At 38.7% G+C, this 15711-nt stretch overlaps 1 protein-coding gene across 3 annotated transcripts in view; it reads left to right on the top strand.

Moving 5' to 3' along the window:
* The window catches only part of BAZ1A (bromodomain adjacent to zinc finger domain 1A), a 100031-nt gene extending 87137 nt beyond the window's left edge, over positions 1–12894 (top strand). For all 3 annotated transcript variants that reach the window (XM_080671182.1, XM_080671183.1, XM_080671181.1), the window contains 6 exons: positions 2296–2543; positions 2634–2860; positions 4884–5350; positions 6817–6959; positions 11388–11475; positions 11912–12894. In XM_080671182.1, the coding sequence (XP_080527308.1) occupies positions 2296–2543; positions 2634–2860; positions 4884–5350; positions 6817–6959; positions 11388–11475; positions 11912–12108 (1370 nt within the window). In that variant the 3' untranslated portion in view covers positions 12109–12894. The remainder of the gene's footprint in view (positions 1–2295; positions 2544–2633; positions 2861–4883; positions 5351–6816; positions 6960–11387; positions 11476–11911) is intronic.
* Positions 12895–15711: the final 2817 nt, after the last annotated feature.

Below are 15711 nucleotides of genomic sequence, written 5' to 3'. Positions count from 1 at the left end.
ATAGGTCGACACTCAACCAGATCAACTGGGCTTCTTAGGGTATCTTTATTTCTCTTTTCTACCCAACCCCAATGTCCAATGAGAAGATTTCCTTGCTCGTTCTTTCTTTCTTTGTGCTATCCTCTCCACGTTAAAAGTATAGCCTTTTGGAGTCCTAGCTTTTTAGAGGGGACTTACTACATTGGGTGGGCCCTAGGTTTCATGTCCTGTTTTCTCACCCTGCCCCAGAGTGACACGGGAGCTCAAGACTCACTAGTGTTTGATAGGTCTGTTGTTTTATGACTTGAACTCATTGTGTATATCTTCACACTCCCAACTATATTAAAAATTTCTTAAAGGTATGGACCATAGAATAGATTTGTTTCCTGTCTTCTAAAGTGCTGCACATAGGAGGAACAATATAATGCAGGAATAATGATAATAGTATTTACTCTGTGACAGTCAGTTTACAAGTCTTAAGTATATTATCTAGTTCAGTGGTTGGCAAACTCATTAGTCAACAGAGCCAAATATCAACAGTACAACGATTGAAATTTCTTTTGAAAGCCAATTTTTTTAAACTTAAAACTTCTTCTAACACCACTTCTTCAAAATAGACTCACCCAGGCCGTGGTATTTTGTGGAAGAGCCACACTCAAGGGGCCAAAGAGCCACATGTGGCTCACGAGCCGCAGTTTGCCGACCACAGATCTAGTTTAATCTTCCCAACTGCCCTCAGAGGAAGATACTATCCACATAGTACTGTTGAAGAACCTGAGGGATAAAAGGGTTAAGTAACTTGCCCGACCTCACATAGGAGGGAGCTAGTACTCACCTCAAGGCAGACTGACTCTGGAGTTCCACATGCTCTTAACCATTATGCTACTGCCCAAAGGTTTTATTTGAGGATAAGAATAGGAAATATGGCGTGATAGGACCAAACTATGTATGGAGTTTTATATACCTTGCAAATTTTCACATGATGTGGTAGGCCCTTCGTAATTAAGTATGATGTCTTAGGAAAACTAAGGTAGTAGCAATATTGAAGATGAATTAAAGTTGGAAAACACATGCCATTGTAAAACAATAGACTGGCTAGATTAATGGCATCAAATGATTCTTAATACATTTTTTAGCCCAGAAGACAAAGGGATGATTTGTTAATGACAGAAGGTTCCAAATGTTTCTATATAAATATTGGTACTGAAAGTTCATTTTGGGGGGTATTAACATTTTTTATTTATTTCACTTTAAAAATAATATTTTCTTAGAGATAGAAGACAATATAGTTGGCATTTATACATAATTGGTATTTTTCAATAACAGCCATATTGAGATATAATTCACATAACTAAAATTTATCCTGCCCAGCTAGCATGGCTCAGTGGTTGAGTATTGACCTATGAACTAGGAGGTCATGGTTTGATTCCCAGTTGGGGCACATGCCTGCGTTGCGGGCTCGATCCTCAGTGAGGGGCATGCCAGAGGCAGCCAATCAATGATTCTCTCTCATCACTGATGTTTCTGTCTCTCCCTCTCCCTTCCTCTCTGAAATCAATAAACATACATTTTTTAAAAGCATTCTTTTAAGTACAATTCAGTGGTTTTTAGTATATTCACAACTGTACAGCCATCCGTTGCTATCTATTTTTAGAACATTTTTATCACCTCAAAAGAAACTTCATATATGATAGATATTTAATTGAGAGCAGTCTTTTATCTGAAAATGAGGAAGTAACATCCTTGAGTTAAATAAATAGTAGCTGACTTGTAACCTTATTTAGCCAGGTTTTTTTTAATTTTTTTAAATACATTTTTATTGACTTTAGAGAAGAAAGGAGAGGGAGAGAGAGATAGAAACATCAATGATGAAAGAGAATCACTGATCACTGCCTCCTGCATGCCTCCTACTCGGGATGGAGCCCGCAACACAGGCATATGCCCTGACCAGAATCAAACCATGAACTCCTGGTTCATAGGTCAACACTCAACTGCTGAGCCACGTAGGCCGGGCTAGCTAATTTTCTAAATTACATCAAGATTTACTACAAAGATTAGATGAGAACACATTGCCTAAGTTATTTTTTTAACTGTTGAAATCCCCAACCATTTGATGTACAGATTTAACATAAATAAGATGTGATTCAACAAGTATTTTCTTTAACTGAGGTTTTTGTTTTTAATATTAACATGATATTTTTGTTAGGTCTTACAAGAACTGTAAAATTTATCCTGTTTAAACTTACCAAGAAAATAGTTCTAGGAGATGTCTAAGATTAGCCAAGAAATTTTAATCACTTTCCATTTTCATTTAAGATGCCAGTGACAGTGGGCGTTCTTATAAAACAGTCCTGGACCGTTGGAGAGAGTCACTTCTTTCTTCTGCTAGTCTATCCCAAGTCTTTCTTCACCTCTCCACCTTGGATCGAAGTGTGATATGGTCTAAGTCTATATTGAATGCTCGTTGTAAGATCTGCCGAAAGAAAGGTGATGCTGAAAACATGGTACTTTGTGATGGCTGTGATCGGGGTCATCATACTTACTGTGTTCGACCAAAGCTCAAGGTATTTTTTCTTTTTCTAATTCTCATTTTATAATTGAAACATTGAGATTTTGAATGACAGATGGTTAATGAATATTGTGTGACTTTTCAGACTGTGCCTGAAGGAGATTGGTTTTGTCCAGAGTGTCGGCCAAAGCAACGTTCTAGAAGACTCTCCTCTAGACAGAGACCATCCTTGGAAAGTGATGAAGAGATGGAAGACAGTATGGAAGGTGAAGATGATGAAGTTGATGGTGACTATGAAGAGGGTCAAAGTGAGGAGGAAGAGTATGAGATAGAACAAGATGAAGATGACTCCCAAGAAGAGGAAGAAATCAGGTAAGTCCTAACATGCAATAAAAATGGAGGGTTCATGAGTCTTAACTAGACAATCTCTCTACTCAAGTACAAATGGAGTGGTTGGGGTCCATCATTTTTTTTAAAAACGAGTATGGCCCTGACCGGTTTGGCTCACTGGATAGAGCGTCGGTCTGTGGACTGAAAGGCCCCAGGTTTGATTCCGGTCAAGGGCATGTACCTTGGTTGCGGGTACATCCCCAGTAGTGGGTGTGCAGGAGGCGGCTGATCGATGTTTCTCTCTCATCGATGTTTCTAACTCTCTATCCCTCTCCCTTCCTCTCTGTAAAAAATCAATAAAATATTAAAATGTATTAAAAAAACAAAACTAGTATGTAAAGTAATATAGTAGTTTGACGTTACCCTTGCTTTATGTATTATAAACATTCGAATTTTTCCCAAGGGAGTATAGTAGCTTTGTGAACTTTGCCAGATCATAAAATCAAGTATGAATTCAAGTTTGGACAGGAATGCAATCAGACTCACCTCAAGGTTGATTTTACTTAATTTTATGTTTAAAGTAGCAAACAAACAGTCCAGAGGATATTCATAAATGAAGATAGATGCAGCTTCTCAATGCCTCTATACCCAAATTTTGGTTGATCTTGGCAGTCTATAGAGAGAATGAGACTGAGAAAGAGAGAGATGCCAGAAGCACATTATATTTATTTTTAATATTTGAACACCATTCATGTGGAATCAGGATCAGGAAAGTGAATGTGAAACAAGGGCAACCTAGAACTAACAAAGTACAAAAAGGCCACTGTCCAAGGAGATTGAGAGAACTACCCCATCAGTTTCAGACAAGTTGTTGTTTAAGATTTTATTGATTTTTTTTAGAGAGAAAGGGGCAAGAGAGAGAGAAACATCCATGTGAGAGAAACACATTGATCAATTGCTTCCTGCATGCATTCCCACAGGGGATCAAATCTGCAACCTGGGTATGTGCCCTGACCGGGAATCAAATCCACCACTTACTGGTGTACAGGATGATGCTCCAGCCAAGGGAGCCACACCAGCCAGGGAACAAGTAGTTTTTTGTTTTGTTTTGTTTGAGTGGGGGATTGTTTTTTTTAATATATTTTTATTGATTTCAGAGAGGAAGGGAGAGGGAGAGAGAGACAGAAACATCAATGATGAGAGACAATCATTGATCCTCCTGCATGCCCCCCACTGAGGCTCAAGCAGGCAACCCAGGCATGTGCCCTGACCAAGAATCGAACCATGACCTCCTGATTCATAGGTCGATGCTCAACTACTGAGCCACACTGGCCAGGCACAAATTGTTTTTTAAATATCTCCAACTAGCAGGAGCCATATTCCCTGTGGCTTACAAGGGTAGTATTGTGTTAAGCATAAAGATGATAAAGAATTTGGAAACTTCTTGGAAATGTTTTAGGTAAACTGGAAGTCTGGGTATATGGAAAGATGAATAAATGGAGGCTTAATGGAGTTTTTTCATCCTTGTCTACAACTTAAAGGCAATTAAAAGATTGAATCTAGTTTTGTATTTTCCAGTAGAATCAGAGGATGGCAAAGAGATTCTTGATTGGTATTCAGGAACAACAGGTTTAAGGCTTACTTTAATGGCAGCTATTGGCCGAAACTGTGGTAATGAAAAGTGATAATACAAGACAAAAGATTTGCATCTTAAGATTAGCTCATCACTCTTTAATCAACATGATTAAGTCTATTTATTGGTCCTCCTGTAGATTTTATTATAGTTTATCACAATTTAGAATTTGATTTTCATGATGATATCCTGAAATCACTAAGAAAATAATAAATATTCTCTGATTACAAAGAAATATATGAAAGCACATTTTAGATTCCCATAACAATTTGTTAGCTCCAAGTTTAAAGAATTGAGCATAAGGTAAGTCTCATTAATATAGGAAAGTAATATGTAGAACTTATTGGCTGAATACTAAAACAAGGGGAATAGAAATAATTGTACGTTCATATTGCTCTATATAATAATTGTGTTTTTTAACAATATTTATAGCCCACCAAAACGAGGAAGACCACAAGTTAGATTGCCAATTAAAACAAGAGGGAGACTTAACTCTTCTTTTTCGAGTCGTGGCCAACAAGATCCTAGAAGATATACTTCAAGGAGTCAGCAGAGTACTCCCAAAACATCTGTTTCTTCTAAAACTACTAGTAGAAGCCTAAGGAAAATAAAGTCTGCTCCTCCTACAGAAACTAAATCTTTAAGAATTGCCAGTCGTTCTACTCGCCAGAGTCATGGTCCATTGCAAGCAGATGTATTTGTGGAACTACTTAGTCCTCGTAGAAGACGCAGAGGCAGGACAAGTGCTAATAATACACCAGAAAATAGCCCTAACTTGCCTAACTTCAGAATCATTGCCACAAAGTCAAGTGGACAGTCAGGATCTCTAAATGTTGCTTCAAAACTTTCTCTCCAAGATAGCGAATCCAAGAGAAGAGGCAGGAAAAGACAATCTGCAGGTATGAAGAAGTCTAATTTAAACTATTCTTACCTAAGAAAATGGAATAATTTGGAAAGATTAAATGTTGGGATACTTTGGATCATTTTTTAAGGGCTGTCACTAAGATATACAAAGTTTTTAGGGTGCAACCTTCCCTGAAGCATAATATTCATTGAAGGGGCAGCTAATTGGAGAATAAAGGTAAACTATATTACTAGTATTTCTACTAGTATAGCAGGGTAGTTGTGAGAAATTTGCTAGTAGAGAGACTTGGCCAATACTTGAACAGTCTCAATATACCACATTATGACACATTTCATTCTCTTCCACCTTTTCCTCCTTAAAACACACATACTCATTATCATCTAAACAAGCTACATTAGGTTATTTGTTAAGGTTCCTATCTGATATACTGAATTTGGGGTGGTAGAGAGTTGGGGGCAGTAATATTATTAGAGTGATCACAATCTGTCTAATTCTAATAATTGTTGTTTATAGTAATATTTATCCATATAATAATCTCTTTATTTAATCTTATCTTTTTTCTTTAATGTCAGTGGTAATAAAACTATTTTCAAAAAATGAAGTGAAACAAAAAATGCTATTATCCTTTGAAGAATTATGTAGAAGGTTGTATTGCATTATTCGAACAATAACAGGAGTAAAGAATTTATTGGTGAAAAATGGGTTATAATTAGTCTACATGTTGTCAGGTTTTGGGGAGAGGGAGGAAGTAGCAGGTAACTTTGCACCAAAATCTAATTTAGCTTTTTTATCCCTTTATCTGTTTTGCCTTTCCCTGAATCTGAACTTCAAACTAGTAAACCTGAACTATTTTTATTCAAAAACACCGCTGAAAAAAATTTGTGTTATTAATTGATTTGTGAAATCACTGTCCTGTTTCTAAGGACAAATAAAGAGGAAATATGTGGATTTACATTTAAGTAGAGAATTTAAACACCTGAATTCATATGTAGACTATACTACTACCTTTTTCTACTAATTCATATACTTTAGATTTCAATTTAGGTATATACTTAGATTTTATGAGAAAGCATCTTGCTTTAAGACAATTCTCCATATAAAATTAAGGTTTAAAGAGGCCTAGTTTCTAGATCTGAAGAGGCAACTTTCCAATTGATATGTTTTAGGAAATACTGTAGAATTGCTTACTGTTATTTTATTTTAGTTGAAAACGTATTTTTGATAAAACAGTAAAAAATCCACATACTTTGTGTTCTAGAATTTTCTTTTGTATTACACTCATTTTTTCAATCTGTTCCCACTGAATTTTCAATGCTATTTGAAATTTTTGAGATCAAAAAGGTCCAGATTTTCATATCTCAAAATGGAAGTTAGTTTAACATCTCAGTGTATGATGTCATTTTGTTTGAATTTAGTTTGTATTTATAGGCCCTGTTTAGCTTGTAGTGATCAAATATTTTGCTTTGTCATCACCTAAAATTAATTTAATTATTTATTTAGAATCATCTCCTGTGACACTGAATCGAAGAAGTTCAGGCCGACAGGGAGGAGTTCATGAATTGTCTGCTTTTGAACAACTTGTTGTAGAATTGGTACGGCATGATGACAGCTGGCCTTTTTTGAAACTCGTTTCTAAAATCCAGGTAATATTTTTAAACTTTATAAAATGTATTCCTGTACATTATTTAGTTTGCATGACAGTTTTGAGATAGTCCAAACACCTTTTAATCACTGCATTTTTTTAAACACTTGAACAGTTGGTCTCTATATTTTAAAAAATGGAGTTAGACAGCATAGTCTCCTCAGTCCTTTCTAACTGTAACTGATTCTTTTTTCTTTAGTTATTTTTATTTATTGATTTTGAGAGAGAAAGAGAGAAACATCATTTTTTTGTTCCATATATTTATCCATTCGTTGGTTGATTCTTGTATATGCCCTGACCAGGGATCAAACCCACAACTTTGGTGTATCGGGATGATGCTCTAACCAACTTAGCAACTCAGCCAGGGCCCTGTGACTGATTTTTATAAATGATGACTGTGTTGAAATAACCTCAATGTTTTTATTCAAGGTAATGAATATGAATAGAGTTAATCAACTGAATACCATTGTTGGTATTTCTATTATATAAAGCAGTAGTTCTCAAAATTCAACATATACTAGACTCACCTGGAGGACTTGCTAAAACACAGATTACTGGGCCCTACCCAGAAATCTTGATGCCCAACCGTTTGCATTAATGACAAATTACCAGATGATGCTGATGGTGCTGGTCCAGAGACCACAGTATGAGAAACATTGATTTTAAAAATAGGTATTCTTAAATAACAGAAATGGCCTAACCCAGTGGTCAGCAAACCGTGGCTCGTGAGCCACATGGGGCTCTTTGGCCCCTTGAGTGTGGCTCTTCCACAAAATACCATGGCCTGGGCAAGTCTATTTTGAAGAAGTGGTGTTAGAAGAAGTTTAAGTTTAAAAAATTTGGCTCTCAAAAGAAATTTCAATCATTGTACTGTTGATATTTGGCTCTGTTGACTAATGAGTTTGCCGACCACTGGCCTAACCTAACTAAGGGATTGGAGTTGGTGCTGCAAGAGTCGGCAAACTCATTAGTCAACAGAGCCAAATATCAACAGTACAACGATTGAAATTTCTTTTGAGAGCCAAATTTTTTAAACTTCTTCTAACACCACTTCTTCAAAATAGACTCGCCCAGGCCGTGGTATTTTGTGAAAGAGCCACACTCAAGGGGCCAAAGAGCCGCATGTGGCTCACGAGCCGCAGTTTGCCGACAACTGCACTAGGCTATCATAAAGTAATCATATTGCTGCTTCTTTGTTATCAATAAATGAATCATTATACCTGTAAACAGATGAATTTCTTGTTCATATTTTTTTGTATTTGATGTCTAGTGTTAGTAGTATGTATAACATCTACAGTGTTTTGTATCATATAAAATAATATTGATGTAGATACTGACAGGTGACTCATAAATAGATTATGTAAAATTATGGTATTGATAAATATGTATAGTACTCTAAATGTATAATCCTTATGATTTTTTGATAACATTTTCTTTTCTCTAGCTTACTTTACTGTAAAAATATAATATATAATACATATAACATGTAAAATATATGTTAATTATTTATGTTATTGGTAAGGTTTCTGATCAACAGTAGGTTGTTAGTAGTTATGTTTTGGGGGAGTCAAAAGTTATACACAGATTTTTGACTGTGTGGTCGCTCAACACCTCTAACCCTCACATTGTTCAAGAGTCAACTGTGTGTGTGTGTGTGTGTGTGTGTGTGTGTGTGTGCGCGCGCGCGCACGCACGATGTGATATGCTAGTGATGTGATATGCTATAGTAGAGATAGGACAGTGTTATAGTATTACTAGAGGCCCAATGCACGAAATTTGTGCATGGGTAGGGTCTCTAGGCCTGGCCAGCACTCAGGGCCGATCTATGGGGCAACTGGCGGGGTGATCAGGGGGACCCTGCTGGCACCCACCTTGGCTGGCCTGGGGCCTGCGGGCTGGAGGCAGCTCCTGTGTTGAGCATTTGCCCCTGGTGGTCAGTGCACGTCATAGCGACCTATCATTCCACTGATTATTCCACCATTTGGTCGATTTGCATATTAGGCTTTTATTATATAGGATAATAAAAGTTATATAATGGTCTTTCAGAAATAGAGAAGAAAAGGAGATTGATTTGAGCACTTCAGAGGGAGGGAACGGCAGAACTGCTTGAAGTCTGGTCATTGAAGTAATGTGGCATTTCAACAGTGAGAACTGGAATAAGGGAATTTCAGAAAGAAAGAGGGATGATAAGTTAAAGACCCAGAAATGAGAATATGGGGAATGATGGGTAGTTTGAATGGAGCAGATTAGCTAGACACAATTAGAGTATAAAGTGTCTCACTTATCAGTGTTAGGTGATGGTTTCTGAATGAAAAAGTGACATCATCAGACTTCTACTTTGAGATTTCTAGAGCAAGAATGTAAAGGCTTTATTCCAACATGGCAGACGACAGGACTGGATGGGGGAAGTGGGGAGAGAGATCGATCTCACAGGAGTCTCAGTGGCAGTGGCTCAGGTTTTCCTGGCCAAAGAGTCCCTGCTACTGCCACAGACAATCCCCAGGCGGGGCTCGTGCTTGGAAACCACACCATCTTGAAGGGTTTTCAAGGCCCTCCTTGGGAGGAGGCTGCAGGTAGCAGCAGCAGCGAGGCCCCCAACCTTGCCTCCACCCAGAGTAGCCATGTCCCATGCCTGAACCCACGGGCATCCCCAAGGCATCTCCCAGACCCCGTGCACCTGCCACAGATACCACCCATACTGCGCAGCTAAGGGGAAGCCAGTGGGACCTTGCAGGCCTGCAGCTGATACCTGCGGGACCAGCTCTGTGGGGGAAGGGAGTACAGCTCAGAACAGGTACAATCCAGATAGGAGACTCAAGGCAGACTCAGCCTCTGGGCTAAGGAGTCCACACTCGCTGGACTATTAGGGGCCTCAACCTCTTGGACCTCAATCAGGTTGCCCAGGGCTAGAAAAAGACAGTGACTCATATTTCCTGTTGTTGCATTGAGTAGCTTAACTTTTGTGGTGTTTTTGGTTTGGTCCTGTTATGTCTTATTCTGTTCTGTCAGCACCTATATAATAGCTGGCACAACGATGTACGGGTTGAACCTCACTGGCAGCGAGTCAGAGGTGATCCCTCCCACAAATGGGACCTATTATAACGGGAGAGCCCAAATAATGTATACAAGGGGCATTCCTAGAGCATCCAGCTCAGGCATACAAAGAGACTGCACCACTGGGCCCCTCGACACTTTCTACATAAGGCCATCCCACAAAGACTGGGAGGCATAACAACTCTATCTAAAACATAGAAGCAAATACACAGAGACAGCTAAAATGGGGAGACAAAGAAATAACCCCCAAATGAAAGAAAAGAAGGAATTATTTTTTCTAAAGAACTAAATGAAATGGAAGCAAGCAACCTATCAGACATAGAGCTCAAAGTAATGGTTATAAAGATGCTTAAGGAGCTTAATGCAAATGACAAGGAACTCAGTGAGAACTATAGCAGCGTATAATAGAGACCATTAACCAGAACCAGACAGAAGTGAAGAATAACATATCTGACATCAAGAGCACCACTTGGCTCAGTAACAAATAATATTTACATAGATTTTTTTTTAAAGAATGTAAAATATTAGTTAACAATGAATAGCATTTCATAAAATTTAATCTCAGTTTGGCTCTATATTTTAAGATATTTTTAAATTGATTTTTAGAGAGAGAAGAGGGGAGAGAAAGAGAAACGTCGATGTGAGAGGGAAACATCGATTGGCTACCTCTTACATGCCCCCTGCTGGCGATCGAGCCTGCAACCCAGGCATGTGCCCTGACTGGGAATTCAACTGGCAACCTTTTGGCACATAGGACAACACCCAACCAACTGGGCCGTATCAGCCAGCACTCATTTTCACTCTTAACTCATTTTTCCTGAGTAGTCTTGTGCTGAATTAAGTTTTGTTGCATGCATGTTTTTATTACAAATGCAGTAATACTAATTAAAGAAATATTTTAATAAGTTTTTATTGATATTTTAGAGAGGAATGGAGAGGGATAGAGAGATAGAAACATCAATCACCTGCCTCCTGCACACTCCCCACTGGGAATCAAGCCCAAACTTGGGCATGTGCTCTGATGGGAATGGAACTGGGGACCTCCTGGTTTATGGGTTAATGCTCAACCACTGACCCACACTGGCCAGGCTAAAAAAAATTTTATAGATACATATATGTAAGTATAGTGTATATATATAGAGAGAGAGACAGAGAAAGCACACAAAACCATAATTTTTTCATAATAAATTAACTTTTTATAGTATCAAATAGGCTTCTACCGCATTAAATGACTGAAATGTATTATAAGGTTTTAATGAAATAATAGAATCCAGCAGTGAATGCAGTTGCTTTTCAGTGCAAAACCTTCATGTATTTGACCACTTATCTCTGATAAACGTTCTATAGGAGAGATAATATTTGAATTATCTTACAGGTTCCCGACTATTATGACATCATCAAAAAACCCATTGCCTTAAATATAATTCGTGAAAAGGTGAACAAATGTGAATATAAATTAGCATGTAAGTAATTTATATGTTTCTCTATCTTTTTGTTTATTAAAGAGGTAGAGGCTATTTTTCTTTTTACCTTTATGATCTATTAATGTAATTGTGTACATGGTATCCCAAGAGATCTCTCAAATGCTTGTCCATGTATATGGAAATGAAAGATGGATAAGGTTTAAGTGAGTTAAAGATATTTTATAGACTCTGATCTTAACAGAAGTTATTTACTGAAACTGTGCAGTTATGCCTAATTGCATAGTTTCAATAAAACAGTGTTAAAGTATTTGTAGTTAAAGAGTTTTAAGCTTCAGTTCTGCTACCTTGTTTTCAATTTCTAAAGAAAAAGGTGGGCTTCTGTTCCTTAATGACATTTCTAGATATGATACAAATAAGAGGTTTAGTTAGACGTTATAAACTTTCATTCTGATCTCATTTGTTTTTTTCTTTCCAGCTGAGTTTATTGATGATATTGAGTTAATGTTTTCGAACTGCTTTGAGTACAACCCTCGTAACACAAGTGAAGCAAAAGCTGGAACGAGGCTTCAAGCATTCTTCCATATTCAGGCTCAGAAACTTGGACTTCACGTCACACCTGGGAATGTGGATCAAGTTAGCACTCCACCAGCTACAAAAAAGTCACGAATCTAACTGTCCTTCTAAAGGATATATTTGAGGAAAACAAATTATTCGTGAAATGGAATATTAAATCATGCTACAAAGCAGACATATATGTATAAAGCAATAACAACTGATTGACCACTTTGAAGTGTGGCCTGCACTATATTCTCAATTTTAATATTAAGCACTCAGGAGAATGTAGGAAAGATTTCCTTTGCTACAGTTTTGTTCAGTATCTGATAAGTTTGACAGTTGTATTGGATACAGTACTGGTTTACAGAGGTTTTTGTACATTTTGAGATCATTCATGTGTCCCAATATCTTGGAAAATATTTTTTCACCTGTGATTTATTTTGTCATTGATGACTTTTCTTAGACATGTGGTATTAAGAGAGATTTATCTATACAGATAAATCTTCTGTTTATAGCACAGAAAAAAAAAGTGTATATGTCTAAAAATCTTTAATGAGCACATTCTTTCAACACTACACATGAATGAATCTAATTTTATATCCTTGAAGTGCTGGACCAGTGCTGGCTAGAGGTATTAAGTCTGAGTTTATTAACTAGATATTTATTTAGCATTCAGAGTTAATTTGTGAATTTGTTTTGTATTTATAAAATTTGTACCTGGAAAATGTTCTTTAATTTTTTAAACATTTTATTGTTTTTGTTTTATTTCTCTTAACTTCATTAATGAGCATTCAATAAAAGGTAACACCCTTCCTTTTCCCTGACAATTCATCCAGTTTTACAGAATAAATTTCTGCGTACAACTTTTTAAGTGTACAAATAAAATGATACATTTTTACAAATATCTGAATTTCTGGAATTCTTACAAATCGGAGTTGGACTTCTCTACATGATACATACAGACCATAGGAGCCAATGTTTTATTGTACCTGAATCTTAGAACAGTGGTTTTCTACCCAAGCCCTTTAGGAGTAAGATACCTCCCATCAGTAACAGTGAACATTCCATGGCAGGGATTGTCATTAAAAGGAGGAAAGTAAGTTTGGAATGTGCCCACTTAGTTAAGAAATATCACTCTGGCTGGGCTGGTATGCTCAGTGGTTGAGCGTCGACCTATGAATCAGAAAGTCAGGGTACATGCCCAGGTTGCGGCTCGATCCCCAATATGGAGCTTGTAGGAGGCAGCCGATCAATTATTCTCTCCCATCATTGATGTTTCTATCTCTCCTCTGAAATAAATAAAAATATTTTTTTAAAGAAGAGAAACACCACTCTGGAAGTTTTTTTAAAATGAAACAAAGTGAGAGAACCAAGATGGCAGCATAGGTAAACGCCTATAGCTGCTGCCTCCCACAACCACATAAAAATTACAACTAAAATATAGAACAACCATCACCTAGAACCGCCAGAAAGCTGGCTGAATGGAAGTATTACAACTAGAGAGGTAAAGAAGAGAGCACACAGACTGGTAGGAGGTGTGGAGACGGAACAGTCTGGTCCTGCACCCCCGTGCGCCACTTTTTTAATCTGGAAGGAGATCGCCTCTGTGGGAGCTAGAGGTCCCAGCCCCACACCAGACACCCAGCCCAGGATCCCAGAGCTGGGAAAAGAAGTCCCTATGGGCAGTAAGAACTATGGACTATAAAAACCAGTGTGGATTGGGGCTGAGTGACAGAGGCTGCTGGAGACCCAGCTGCTTCTCTTAAAAGGCCGGCACCAGGAACTGAACGTACAAGCTCCCACTTCCTCTGAGCTCCAGTGCCAGGTGAGGCTCTGGGGGACCCAGACACATACAAGGAGAAACTGGACTGTCTGGCATCGGGGCAGGAACTCGGGGGCGGCTTTCTTCCAGACAGAGGTTCTCCCAGTGGTCATTGTTCCTGTGCTGGGACCTGCCCGGTGCAGGGCTGACTGGCAGCCATTTCAGTTTGCCCTGGTGATTCCCTGAGACCCCACCCCACCCAATTTTTTTTAATATATTTTATTGATTTTTTTACAGAGGAAGGGCGAGGGAGAGAGAAACATCAATGAAGAGAAAAACATCAATCAGCTGCCTCCTGCACACCCCCTACTGGGGATGTGCCCGCAACCAAAGTACATGCCCTTGACCAGCATCGAACCTGGGACCCTTGAATCTGCAGGCTGACACTCTATCCACTGAGCCAAACCGGTTAGGGCCCCACCCCACCCAATTTAGAACCCCACCCAAGCTGTGCACAGCAGCTTTTGCATATGAATGGTCTGTCCTTTCTCATGCTAAAAACCTGTCAAGTGGCAGCTGGGTCAGGGAGCTCCAAACCAATCAATAAAAGGCCCAAGACCTGGCACCAGAACCAGCCTGCCTTGCTCCACAGCTGGCCCTTGTCTGGACACTTCCAAACCAATACAAAGAGGAGAAACCTGCAAATCTCTCTGTAGCTCCTGTTGGGTGGCCCCAGGCAGTGGCTGACTTTGCACCTCCCTGAAGACCAAGAGCCAGTGTACCCAGTGGTCAGTGTAAGACCATACCAGATTAGAACTCTTCACATCCATAAGAGACACACTCAAGGGGCAGACTCAGTGAGCACCAAAGCCCCACTGAAGCAAGTCCTGCTCCATAAGGGTGTCTCCTGCACAGCACCTCTCCCACTGTAGTCACAGCTGGTTCTCATAGCCAATTGGTCTGGAGGTTAATTTCTCTCAGTGATACCAACAGCAATCAAGGCTCAACTACAACAAGACTGTGCACACAGCCCACACAGGGGTGCACCAAGAGTGTCCACCTCAGATGATTGGGGAGGCTGAGCCACTGGGTCCTATATGACACCTACTACACAAGGCCACTCTGTCAACTCAAGAAGACATAGCAGCTACTCAATACATAGAAACAAACACAGGGAAGCGAACAAAATGCACAAAGAAACGTCAGAAATGGAAGAAAGCAAACTACTGGATATAAAGTTCAAAACCACGGTTATAAGGTTACTCAAGAATCTTTTAGAAACCTCCATGGAACTTAGTGAGACTTTCAAGGATCTTAGTGAAAATTCCAAAAAAAAAATGAAAAGGATCAATCAGAAATTAAGCATACACTGACTGAAATAAAGAATAATCTACAGGGATTCAATAGTAGACTAGATCCTGAGAATCAAATCAATGATTTGAAATTCGAGGAAGCAAAAACACCAAATCAGAAGAGCAAAAAGATTCCAAAAATATGAAGATAGTGGAAGGAGCCTCTGGGACAACTTCAAGTGTACCAACATCCGCATTATGGGGGTGCCTGAAGAAGAGAGAGAGCAAGATATTGGAAACCTATTTGAATAAATAATGACAGAAAACTTCCCCTACCTCGTGAAAGAAATAGACTTACAAGTCCAGGAAGCACAGAGAACCCCAAATAAGAGGAACCCAAAGAGGACCACACCAAGACACATCATAATTAAAATGCCAAGGGCAAAAGACAAAGAGAGAATCTTAAAAGCAGCAAGAGAAAAACAGTTAGTTACCTACAAGGGAGCACCCATACGACTGTCAGCTGATTTCTCAACAGAAACTATGCAGGCCAGAAGGGAGTGGCAAGAAATATTCAAAGTGATAAATAGCAAGAACCTACAACCAAGATTACTCTACCCAGCAAAGCTATCATTTAGAATTGAAGGTCAGATAAAGAGCTTCACA

The sequence above is a fragment of the Plecotus auritus genome, assembly GCF_963455305.1.
Source record: "Plecotus auritus genome assembly, chromosome: 1".
Classification (NCBI taxonomy): Eukaryota; Metazoa; Chordata; class Mammalia; order Chiroptera; family Vespertilionidae; genus Plecotus; species Plecotus auritus.
This window is presented reverse-complemented; position numbering and strand designations above follow the sequence as displayed.